We start from the raw sequence: 12,140 nt of genomic DNA, 5'->3' as shown, positions 1-12,140 counted from the left end.
TCTCTCCTAGGTCACCTGACCATTTTTCTACAACTCTTCCAAGTTCTTCTATTCCCCTGTTACATGTAACTTTATACTTCCCTCTCAGTTCCAAAATATTTATTCCCCTGTTACCTGTAAACCGATGTGATATGCTTATGAACGTCAGTATATAAAAGTTTTAAATAAATAAAAATAAACCTGAGAACAGAGGTTGAAGCTTTAGGTGGGAAAATGTTATTAAAATGTCCATGCAAATGCGAAATTGTATATCAAAATCAAAAATATGTATTCTTTGAATTCTCAGCTTCAAGCTTTCTCGATTCCCACACCCAATAATCTGCAAAATTGGGCCTTGTGGCAAAGTTAAACTATCTAGATGTACTCTCAATTTTCAATTGTTATAGAAAGAAGGAATTATCCTACTTTTCTTTTTCCTCAAATCCGCTTATATTTTTTATATCCTTCTGAATATTACCTTTGATACCAGATGTAAACTTTTTGCTTTAGTTAATATTTGAATGTTAAAATAATTACAATATCTGAATATTGTAACAAATGTTTGTATTTGTTCTTGAAAATAGCATAAATAATAAAAAAAAAATCTTAGCAATTATTACTCTCGGGCGGCCACTTTTCCCCTCTTTAGGGCTTAGCCTGTGCTCGCGCTCCACTCTCAGCGGCCCATGCATCATCGTGAGTTGTAATTCTTTAGACAGCCAGTTCTCCAAAAACTTTGACAGGCTCATTGAGCGATTCCGGAAACCCCAAAATTCTTAGATTTGATTGTCGAGACCTGTTCTCCAGGTCTTCTAACCTCTCGGCCTGTTTGGCGACGGTCTCTCGTAGTTTGGTGATCTCCACTCACATTGTGCAAGTGCCATTTTGGAGGTCAGATATCCTCTCTTCCTGCTCACTAAAACGGTGATCATAGTTGGCCAGGGTTGAGGAAATCTCTGATAGCTTGTCCGTGATTATTTTAAGCTCCGGTCGGAGCACTTCGGAAACTGATGCTTTTATGTCATCAAGCGCTGCAGGCGAAGTGCGTCCAGGTCCCTCTGTCTCCATCATGGCGGGCTGTTCTGGACTCCGCAGTTTCTCTTTATGTTATGAATTGCTGCCCATGGGTTTCCCCCGCGAGCAGGCTCACTCACCCCATGCTGCTTTCCCGGCGCTGCCGGGACTACCGCGGAAGTCGGCCTTCCCGCACTGCTGGAGCCGTGGATTCAATCTCTCCGTACGGCCCGGAGGCCACCCTGGCACGCCCTCTTCACTGCGGCCAGAGCCACGGACTTGTCTGCCTTTCATCGCGGCACGGAGCCGCCGACATCACAGTCCTCCTCCGGGGCTGCAGGCCGCATCCCCGGGCTGGAGTAGTGGCTGGAGCCGCCCCCAGGGTCTCCTGCAGTGGCTGGAGCCGCTGCTGTCTTCGGGGCTTGCCTCCTGGCCCAGCCCTGCATCTACGTCAGTGCAGGCCGCTGTCTGCAGTCCTGCACAGCTTCTTCCTGCTCCCTCTAGGCGCAGGCGCGCGCCTATCTTCTGGATTTAAAGGGCCAGACACAGGAAGTGTGCCTGGCCCCACTTAAGGACTGTTTCCTGCCACAGCCCTATAAAAGGGCTGCTCCTTCAGTACGTCTTCACCTTGCATTTGAGTTACTTCACTCTGGAGGCTCCTGCCTGCCAGAGCTCCGTCAGGTCTTCTTCATCTTCTCCATGGAGTTCTTCGTCTGCTTCTCGTCATGTCTTCATTGCCTGATGTCCCCGTCCAGATGTCATGGTGTTTCATCGTTTGATGTTCTCCTTCCTTGATGTCCTGCTCCTGTGTCTTAGTCTTCGATGCTCCTGAACTTTCTGGTCCTGTTGGCCGGACTCCCTCAGACGACGCCTTTCCTGGGTTGGAGTGGCCCACAGGTGGACTGGTGTCCTGTGCTCCTGAGCCGTCATGTCCTGCCAGTCGTTGGTGGAGCTTCGGACAACATTGGCTCCGTTGTTGGAGTTCTGCTTCGCCTGGATCCTCTCCTGTGCTTGTCCCATTCTCAGTGTGGTCAGTGACCAGCCTCCTCGGGCTGTGTGGGGCGCGCAGTGGGACAGGGTGGTATGCGACTCAGTTCCGCGGGTGGACTGAGTAGGGCGCCCTGAGAGACAGTGCCCAAGTCTGTCCATCCTGCTTCTAGTCTTGATCTTGCCAAGTGTCTTCGCCTGTGATGCCGTTGCATCTACCCAAGTTTGTTATGTCTTCGTGCCAAGGCCTCAGTCTGCCCTCATCCTCAGGCTGGCCTGCTGCTCCATGCCGATTTAAGCGGCAGATCCGAAAGGGTCAGAATAGTCAGAGGACCATTCCCCTACCAACATCATCCTGTTGTTGGCTCTGGGAGCTTGCAGGCCTGGCTGAGGGCAAGACCATAGTCCCGCCATGCTGGAGCATGCCGTCAACCCTCGATCCGGTCCTGGATCCATCTGGGCTCGGGCTGAGGCCCAAGGGCACACTAAACCCCTGAGCGGGGATCGCCGTCGCGCCCCGCTACGTAACACTATCTTTTTTTGAGGCGCGGGATGTCATTTTGTGAGCCAGGTAGGAGTCTCAGGTGCTCTCCTTATCTTGCTGGGGTCAGCGAATGCAAAATTGAGCGCTTATCAGGCATGGATGGGGCAGGATCATGAGATCAGGGGCCAGGAGAGGATTTAACCCCCTTCCTCTCCACTGCATCACGTGACTCTCCCAGCAAATCTTATACCTTTGCACCCCCACCTCCTGCTCTTGCCATGTACACAATTAAAAATTATGCATTTATAATAGATTTTACATGAAAAAGAATATTCAAACTACAGTCTTCTGAGGTAAAAAACATCACACGTACTTGCATGCACTTCTTTGGTGCCGACCAGAATACCCTACAAAAAAGGACACTTGGAACCCATATGGCATTAGGGCTATACTAATGCATGTTAGGTGTGGAATTAATCCACGGAATGTTATTGTGAGTCAGGAAGTTAAATATCATGACAGCTGTTTTGTATTTGATGCATTGATGAATTGGAAGCCAGTGGAGTGTCTGCAGAACCAGAATCATTTGCTCCAGTTAGCAGACATAAGAACATAAGAACATAAGAAAATGCCATACTGGGTCAGACCAATGGTCCATCAAGCCCAGCATCCTGTTTCCAACAGTGGCCAATCCAGGCAAGTACCCAAAACCTAAGTCTATTCCATGTTACCATTGCTAATGGCAGTGGCTATTCTTTAAGTGAACTTAATAACAGGTAATGGACTTCCCCTCCAAGAACTTATCCAATCCTTTTTTAAACACAGCTATACTAACTGCACTAACCACATCCTCTGGCAACAAATTCCAGAGTTTAATTGTGCATTGAGTAAAAAAGAACTTTCTCCGATTAGTTTTAAATGTGCCCCATGCTAACTTCATGGAGTGCCCCCTAGTCCTTCTACTATCCGAAAGAGTAAATAACCGATTCACATCTACCCGTTCTAGACCTCTCATGATTTTAAACACCTCTATCATATTCCCCCTCAGTCGTCTCTTCTCCAAGCTGAAAAGTCCTAACCTCTTTAGTCTTTCCTCATAGGGAAGTTGTTCCATTCCCCTTATCATTTTGGTAGCCCTTCTCTGTACCTTCTCCATCGCAATTATATCTTTTTTGAGATGCGGCGACCAGAATTGTACACAGTATTCAAGGTGCGGTCTCACCATGGAGCGATACAGAGGCATTATAACATTTTCCGTTTTATTTACCATTCCCTTTCTAATAATTCCCAACATTCTGTTTGCTTTTTTGACTGCCGCAGCACACTGAACCGACGATTTCAATGTGTTATCCACTATGACACCTAGATCTCTTTCTTGTGTTGTAGCACCTAATACGGAACCCAACATTGTGTAATTATAGCATGGGTTATTTTTCCCTATATGCATCACCTTGCACTTATCCACATTAAATTTCATCTGCCATTTGGATGCCCAATTTTCCAGTCTCACAAGGTCTTCCTGCAATTTATCACAATCCGCTTGTGATTTAACTACTCTGAACAATTTTGTGTCATCTGCAAATTTGATTATCTCACTCGTCGTATTTCTTTCCAGATCATTTATAAATATATTGAAAAGTAAGGGTCCCAATACAGATCCCTGAGGCACTCCACTGTCCACTCCCTTCCACTGAGAAAATGTTTGGATTACTTACCTGGTAATCCCCTTTTCCTTAGTGTAGACAGATGGACTCAGAACAAATGGGATAGTATCCGCGTGCTAGCAGTTGGAGACTGATCTGATGTCAGCACGGGGGTATATAGCCCCACAGGAAGCGCAGCGAGTCAGTAATCTTCCTTGCAAAAGCTGTTATGGATATGTGTACTGACGCTCAGTGAAAAGTGAAAAAGTAGAAACAGGATCCCCCTGACAGATTGACAGTGGCTGGAGACCGCCAGCATTCACAACCGGAAGGCGTGGACCCGGGTAGAGCGTACGCTCTCATGGAAAGAAAAGCCATGGCTTACCTGGAATCGGTGAATCCATGTACACAGGAGGCAAGGCGGGATGCTGAGTCCATCTGTCTACACTAAGGAAAAGGGGATTACCAGGTAAGTAATCCAAACATTTCCTGGCGTGTAGCCAGATGGACTCAGAACAAATGGGATGTACCAAAGCTTTACTCCCAGCCAGTGCGGGAGGCTGCCTGAGGACCATGTAGTACCGCCCTCACAAAAGCAGAGTCCTCCCTGGCTTGGACATCCAGGCGGTAGAACCTGGAGAAGGTATGGAGGGAGGACCATGTCGCTGCTTTACAGATCTCTGCAGGAGATAGCATTCTGGACTCCGCCCAGGACGCTGCGAGTGCTCTGGTGGAATGAGCCTTAACCTGAAGAGGCGGAGCCTTCCCAGCCTCCACGTAGGCAGCTCTGACAATTTCCTTAATCCAGCGGGCAATGGTGGGCCGAGAGGCCGCTTCACCTTGCTTCTTCCCGCTGTGGAGGACGAACAGGTGGTCTGTCTTTCGTAGGTCTCGTGTCACGTCCAGATACCTGGGCAGCAATCTGCCGATGTCGAGATGGCGTAATAAACGGCCTTCTTCAGATTTCTTCAAGTCCACCGTGGTAGGCAAGGATATAGTCTGGTTAAGATGAAACTGTGAAACCACTTTAGGGAGAAAGGAGGGAACCGTCCAAAGATGGATAGCCTCCGGAGTGATCCGTAGAAAGGGATCGCGGCAGGATAGTGCCTGTAACTCAGAGATGCGGCGTGCGGAACACACCGCCAGCAGGAACACCAACTTCAGGGTGAGAGACCGAAGAGACAAGCCCCGAAGGGGTCGGAAGGTGGATCCCGCGAGGAAATCCAAAACAAGATTAAGATTCCATAAGGGCACATGCCACTTTAGTGGCGGACGAATATGCTTGACGCCCAGCAGGAAACGAGATACATCTGGGTGTTTGGCGATGGTCTTGCCATCCCTCCTGGGACCATAGCAAGACAGTGCCGCTACCTGAACCTTGATGGAGCTGAGGGAGAGACCCTTCTGAAGTCCATCCTGCAGAAAATCCAACACAATAGGTATGGTGGTGACATGTGGATTGGTGTCGTGAGAGGCGCACCAGGCTTCAAACACTCTCCAGATCCGTACATAGGTAAGGGATGTGGAAAACTTGCGAGCTCGGAGGAGTGTATCAATCACGGGCCCCGAGTAACCTCGTTTCTTCAGTCTGGCCCTCTCAAGGGCCAGACCGTAAGAGAGAATTGAGCTGGATCCTCGTGTAGAATGGGACCTTGATGTAGAAGGTCCCGGAGAGGAGGCAGGGGAAGAGGCTCCCCTGCCAGGAGTCTTCTCATGTCCGCGTACCAGGGTCTTCTTGGCCAGTCTGGTGCCACTAGAAGAACTAGGCCCCGGTGAGTCTGAATCTTGTGGATGAGAGCGCCCAGCAGAGGCCACGGAGGGAAGGCGTACAGGAGAGTCCCTGGAGGCCATGGCTGGACCAGGGCATCGATTCCGCGTGAGAACGGGTCGCGCCTGCGGCTGAAGTATTTGGGTACTTGAGCATTGGACTTGTCCGCCAGTAAATCCATGGCCGGAATCCCCCAATGATAGACAATCATCTGGAAAGCTGTGTGGGACAGCTGCCACTCTCCCGGATCCAGGCTTTCTCTGCTGAGGAAGTCTGCAGTGGTATTGTCCTTCCCGGCGATGTGGACGGCGGAGATGTCTTGCAGATTCGCCTCTGCCCAAACCATCAGCGGGGCGATCTCCAGAGAGACTTGTCGGCTTCTGGTTCCGCCCTGCCGGTTGATGTAGGCCACCGTGGTGGCGTTGTCGGACATCACTCTGACAGCTCTGTGCCTTAGTCTGTGAGCGAGTCGAAGGCAGGCCAAGCGGACTGCCCGGGCCTCCAGGCGATTGATGTTCCACGTTGACTCTTCTCTGTTCCATCGCCCTTGCGCGGTGAGCTCCTCGCAATGTGCTCCCCAGCCGCTCAGGCTGGCATCCGTGGTGAGCAAGGTCCACGTGGGCGAGGACATCGCCGACCCCCTGCTCAGGTGGTTGGACTGCAACCACCACCTCAGCTGGATCCGAACTCTGGCCGGTAGAGGAAGGTGTGTGGAATAGTCCCGTCGGCGGGGGCTCCAGCGAGAGAGCAGGGAATGCTGTAGAGGTCTCATATGGGCCCACGCCCAAGGCACTCTTCCAGGGTGGATGCCATGAGACCCAGAACCTGCAGATAATCCCAGGCTATGGGCCGACCGACCCTCATCAGAGACTGGATACATTGCTGAAGCTTCAACTGTCTCTTGGTCGTAAGACTGACCGTGTCCGCCCGGGTGTCGAACTGCACTCCCAGATACTCTATTGACTGGGAAGGCAATAGGCAGGTCTTGCTGAGGTTGATTACCCAGCCCAAGCTTTCCAGAAGGGCGATCACTCTGTCGGTTGTCCGCAGGCTCTCCTCTTGCGATTTCGCCCTGATCAGCCAGTCGTCTAGGTAGGGATGGACCAGAATCCCTTCTCGCCGGAGGGCCACCGCCACCACTTTGGTGAATGTCCGTGGGGACGTGGCCAACCCGAAGGGTAAAGCCCGAAACTGGAAGTGGCGGCCCAGAACCTTGAAGCGCAGGTAGCGCTGATGATCTGGATGGATCGGAATATGCAGGTATGCCTCTGAGAGGTCTAAGGCCGTGAGGAATTCCCCGGGCTGGACTGCGGCTTTGACGGAGCGCAGCGTTTCCATACGAAACTTCGGTACCCGTAAGTAGCGATTGACCGACTTGAGGTCCAGCACAGGCCGAAAGGTACCCCCTTTCTTGGGTACCATGAAATAAATGGAATAGTGTCCAGAATTCACTTCCCAGGTACTGGGAGGATGGCGTTCAAGGACAAGAGCCTCGCCAGGGTCGCTTCTAACGCTGCCTCCTTGTGCCGGGGACATGAAGATTCCACAAACTTGTCCGGAGGAAGAAGGCGGAAATCCAGATAATATCCTTCCCGGATAACGGCGAGGACCCACTGGTCCGACGTAATCTCGACCCATCTGGGGTAGAAGAGGGTCAACCTGCCCCCTATGGCTTCGTCCCCCAGATGAATCGGCAAATTGTCATTGTGGTGCGCGACCGGGGCCCGAGCCCGGGCCCGCCCCCCGCTTGCGCTGCTTGGTCCGAAAGGACTGATTCCTGGCCGGAGGACGAGGCGCCTGATAGCGTCCCCTATACGGAACAAAGCGCTGGGAACTCCTGCCCCTGTAGGGCCGTGGAAAAGAGCGCTGTCCCCTTCTGGATCGGTCTTCTGGAAGTCTAGGCACAGGAGAGGGGTTAAAGGGGCACTTAGAGAAGGTAAGGCCATTGTGGAAAGATTAAATGATTTCTTTGCTTCGGTGTTTACTGAAAAGAATGTTGGGGAGGTACCTGTAATGGAGAAGGTTTTCATGGGTAATGATTCAGATGAACTGAACCAAATCACAGTGAACCTAGAAGATGTGGTGGGCCTGATTAACAAACTGAAGAGTAGTGATTTTACTTAGGTATTCACTGCTCCTAGCTTATTTCTAGCTTCTGGCTACTTTTTGGATTGGTTTTTTTTTTTCTTCTTCAATACAAACACTCAGTTCTTTAAAAGTCTGGAGAACACTCAGTTCTGCAGACTTTTAAAAATAAACACACTACCTATTGCTACCTTATTGACTGACTAAAAATACAAACAGTTTAAACTTGTTTATTCACTGCCTTTCTGACTATTAAAGGCACAAACACACTAAATAATATTCCCAAATAGTTAACTTTGTCCCAATACTTTTAAAAAAGACAATGTCCCAAGCAAAAACTTACTGATTCCTTTCAGCCACCAGCAAGGTGATCCTCTCCTCTCAGTGTTCCCATGTGCTGCTGCATTTTGAATCAGCTGAAAAGGGCATAAAGTATTATCAGGAAGACCAAGAAATAATGAGTCACAGTAGTCCATTGAAGAGAAATCCAAAGATTGGAGTATTGTACAGAAATTAGATGGTTCGAGAAGTGGTTTAAGGTGTTGTAACAGGAAGTTTTGCATAAGATGACCTTAGTAATGATTCGATATAGGCTTGCATTCACTCTGCCACAGCAGGATAAACCCAGAGATCAAGTGATCTTGTGTATTCAGGGCCTGTTTTTCTATTAGGCAAACTCAGTTGTCACCTACAGTGCCAAACGTTTGAGGGGATAGTGCCACCTACTCACTTTTAAGGCATGACACAAGAGAAAAGGGAATGGATGCTGGGTAGATGTGGGGGTGAAGATAGAGGAAGCTGGATAGGTGGTGGTGTGGTGCTCATAGGCCCTATCATAGACATAACTTGTAATAAAGAGCAATGAAAAGGAAATGTAACACTTTTTGATATGTCACACAAGAAGTCAGTATTCTTGTTCTCCTATGTTTTGTTATTTTTCTTTTGATTATAAGAACTTTTTAATTGCTAATAAACATTATATAATATTTCTGCTTTGCTTTTGCTAGACAACCTGATGCTGCAGGCTAAATAGAAAATGCTGAATAATCAAAAAAAAAACAGGGCTTCAGGGCTACAGGAACTGTTTAGAATCAACAAGATCAAAATTACAATGTAGTTAGTTGCAAGTCCATTAGCATACAAGGTGAGGATGAATTTAAATGCAGAGCGAGAACGAATCTACATATGAACATACAGATTAGTTGTTGATAGTAGAAAACCAATCATAGAAATGTTGACGATTATGTAACCTAGTTTAGGGGTTGGAATTGTACAAGAGAAAAATCCTATATAAAGTCTTATTTATTTATTTATTTATTTATTATTTTTATATACCGACATTCGATCTGAGATCTCACACCGGTTTACATTCAGGTACTGTAGGTATTTTCCTATCCCCAGAGGGCTTATGATCTAAGTTTGTACCTGAGACAATGGAGGGTAAAGTGACTTGCCCAAGGTCACAAGGAATTTATCATTTATCAGTGAAATCATTTGAGAGAGGGAGTTTTATGTCAGTGCTTTCCCTAGCACTCTGTCAATTTCTCTCTCCATAAGGCGTTGTTATATTATTTTATAGCATTTAAATAAAAAGCTTTTCTGTACAGCTGTTGGCTCTAAGCGTTTATTTTGGAGAACCATATCAATGGGAGAGTTGTGAAAAGAGGATGCTGGGTGGTGGAGAGAGAAGGGGGGACATGTAGGGGGTGGAGAAAGAGAATACTGGGCATTGCAAAAAGGGAGCACAGATATTGGCGTGATGCTGGTGTGCTGAGCAGGGAGAGAAACGTTGATCCTAGGAGGGAAGAGAAGAGAAATGCTGGATAGAGGGCTAGAGAAAAGGGATTCTGGGCACTGTGGGGAGGGGGCAGAAGAGAGAATGCAGGATACAGCAGAGAGGGAGAAGTGGATGCTGGGCCAAAGCTGCCAAAATAGGTGGTGGTTTGGGGGGAGGATGCAAGATTAATGATTCGTCTAGAGTGCCGAATGCCCTTACACCGGCTCTGGCTGTATTGCAGGTGTAAGGGTATTCGGCACTCTATGTATGATAATGCACGGTTAGAAGGGCTTTACCATCTTTATGTCATTATATTCTGTGTTTAAGATAGATGAGCAGGGTTTGGATTTACACATTAGTTCTGTGTCTGTAGGAAAAGCAGAAGATGACGAACACTGTAACGTGCTTCAGGTAGGATACTATACAAGTGGCTCCTTTTGAGAAGACACTTGCATTTACCCTTTTGTTCTCCTTCCTGTCCTATAGATATTGTGAAAGCTGCCCATAAAACGAGGGACGGTATGTGGTACTTTATCAAGCTCATGGAGCAGCACTCTGATTCCTTCAAAAAGAGCATTGCTGAGCTGCACCAAATTGCCAATAAACTGGATGACTTCCATTATGGCGCAACTGTTGCCAGCATCACCGGAGGTCTCGTGAGTGCAGCTGGAGGTATAGCCACCATCGTTGGCCTTATAGCGTCGCCATTCACCTTCGGGACCTCTCTGATTCTAACAGAAGTGGGACTTGGTGTTGCAGTAGCTGGGGGAGTCACCAGTGCCACAGCCACCATCTCAGACACGGTGAATGACTATTTGGACAGGAAGAAAGTGGAGGAGATGATACAGCAGTACAACAAAAACATGAAGGATATCGAAAAGTGCTTGAAGGGTATTCAGAAGTTAGTGGAGCGGATAAAGAATGATGAGAATTTCTCCAAATTCGCACTGCATGATCTTGAATCAATGATGAAATCGGCAATATTCAAGGTGGGGCGAGGAATTCTCAGTGCTGCGGAGATCGTGCGGTTGGTGAAGCTCTCAAAAGTGGCTGGAAGTGCTGCCAGAGGCGTCCGAAGCATAGCTAAAGTTACAGGTGTTTTAGCAGGGATCTTCCTAGTGATGGATGCCTTCAGCATTACCAAAGATGCAGTAGATCTGCAGAAAGGGGCAAAAGCAGAATCTGCAGCCAAGATCCGACAGGCAGCTGATGATCTGGAGAAAGGCTTTAAAGAGCTCTGTGAAGTCCGCAGCATGTTTGAGGAGACACTGAGTCAGCCTTAAGGGCACTATACAGCAAATCTTTGTCATGTAGAAAGGCCATCGTGAGCCAAACAATAAAGGAAATTTTAATATATTCCCAATCCAGACTGAAGTAAAATGCCAATCTAATTCTAACTTTTTGCTCCAGGTGTATCCAATTTAATATTCTCATGTGCAGCAGTCTGCTTGCTTGTAGTGGAAGAGTACAACTGTTGGGGGTATCATGTGCACCGGCTTGTAGAGTGATGGGACTACCACAATGCTTTATCACTAAGATCTAGTCTCTAAAGGTTTCTTTGTTAATTTCTTGAAAAACAGCTATCTGTCAAATGTTTTCAGAAAACAATTTCTGGTTACCCAGCATGCATTTCAGTTCTACAGCGAGATTGCTTCAGGGTCAGGGGCCAATTTACAAACTCTTACTTGGACTCAAACATTTCTCAGGACATTAGGTACCACGTACAGACTCAAGATGCAGATGAAATTCAAATTATTTTTAAAAAAAAGTATTTGACTAATGGCTGGTTGAGATGTATTAGACTGTTCGCCCAGTGAAAGGTATGACATACTGTGTTAGGAATGTTGCATTGATAGCATGAAAGGGATTGTGCTAAAGTGCACCGGGAGGAGTTTGCATGCAAACAGTAATCATTCTAGATCTATCATTGAGGAAATATCTCTGTAGGTAAATTATGCTTCAAACAAAATTGCTTTAATGAACATGAATTACAATGTAAAGGCAGATGAGAGGGAGCAGGATTGTCCCTTACAAGAAGAGGCAAAACAGAATGGCAGAGCAACTTAGAACAGTTCTGTACTCATTCCTAACGCTTAAGCGTAACCAAATAAATCAGTCAGATGCAATAAAAGTGCGTTGAAAGGAGGCGCTCTGTGTTGAGTGCCGGCTTTTCTAACGTGCACCCACGCGCCTCTTCTGGGTGCGCGATGCGATATTTAAACGAGGGGTCGATTGCGCAACCCTTGCACCTCCTTCGCAGCGGGCGCCCAGCAGAGGTCGGCTGTCCGGGGGTTAGGAAAACGGATGCTCAGTTTTACGAGCGTCCATGTTCCTAACCGGTGCACAGCCACGGGTTGGGAAAATGGACACTCGTTAACTGAGCGCAGTGGTTTGCATCGGCCC

At 47.9% G+C, this 12,140-nt stretch overlaps 1 protein-coding gene across 2 annotated transcripts in view; it reads left to right on the top strand.

Moving 5' to 3' along the window:
* LOC115075385 (apolipoprotein L1-like) overlaps positions 1-11,492 on the top strand; it is a 74,080-nt gene extending 62,588 nt beyond the window's left edge. For both annotated transcript variants that reach the window (XM_029575721.1, XM_029575722.1), the window contains one exon: positions 10,224-11,492. In XM_029575721.1, coding sequence (XP_029431581.1) covers positions 10,224-11,020 — 797 coding nt within the window. In that variant the 3' untranslated portion in view covers positions 11,021-11,492. The remainder of the gene's footprint in view (positions 1-10,223) is intronic.
* Positions 11,493-12,140: the final 648 nt, after the last annotated feature.

This window comes from Rhinatrema bivittatum, chromosome 13, assembly GCF_901001135.1.
Source record: "Rhinatrema bivittatum chromosome 13, aRhiBiv1.1, whole genome shotgun sequence".
NCBI classification, from domain to species: domain Eukaryota; kingdom Metazoa; phylum Chordata; class Amphibia; order Gymnophiona; family Rhinatrematidae; genus Rhinatrema; species Rhinatrema bivittatum.
The sequence above is the reverse complement of the archived record's forward strand: the minus strand, read 5'-3'. Positions and strand labels throughout refer to the sequence as shown.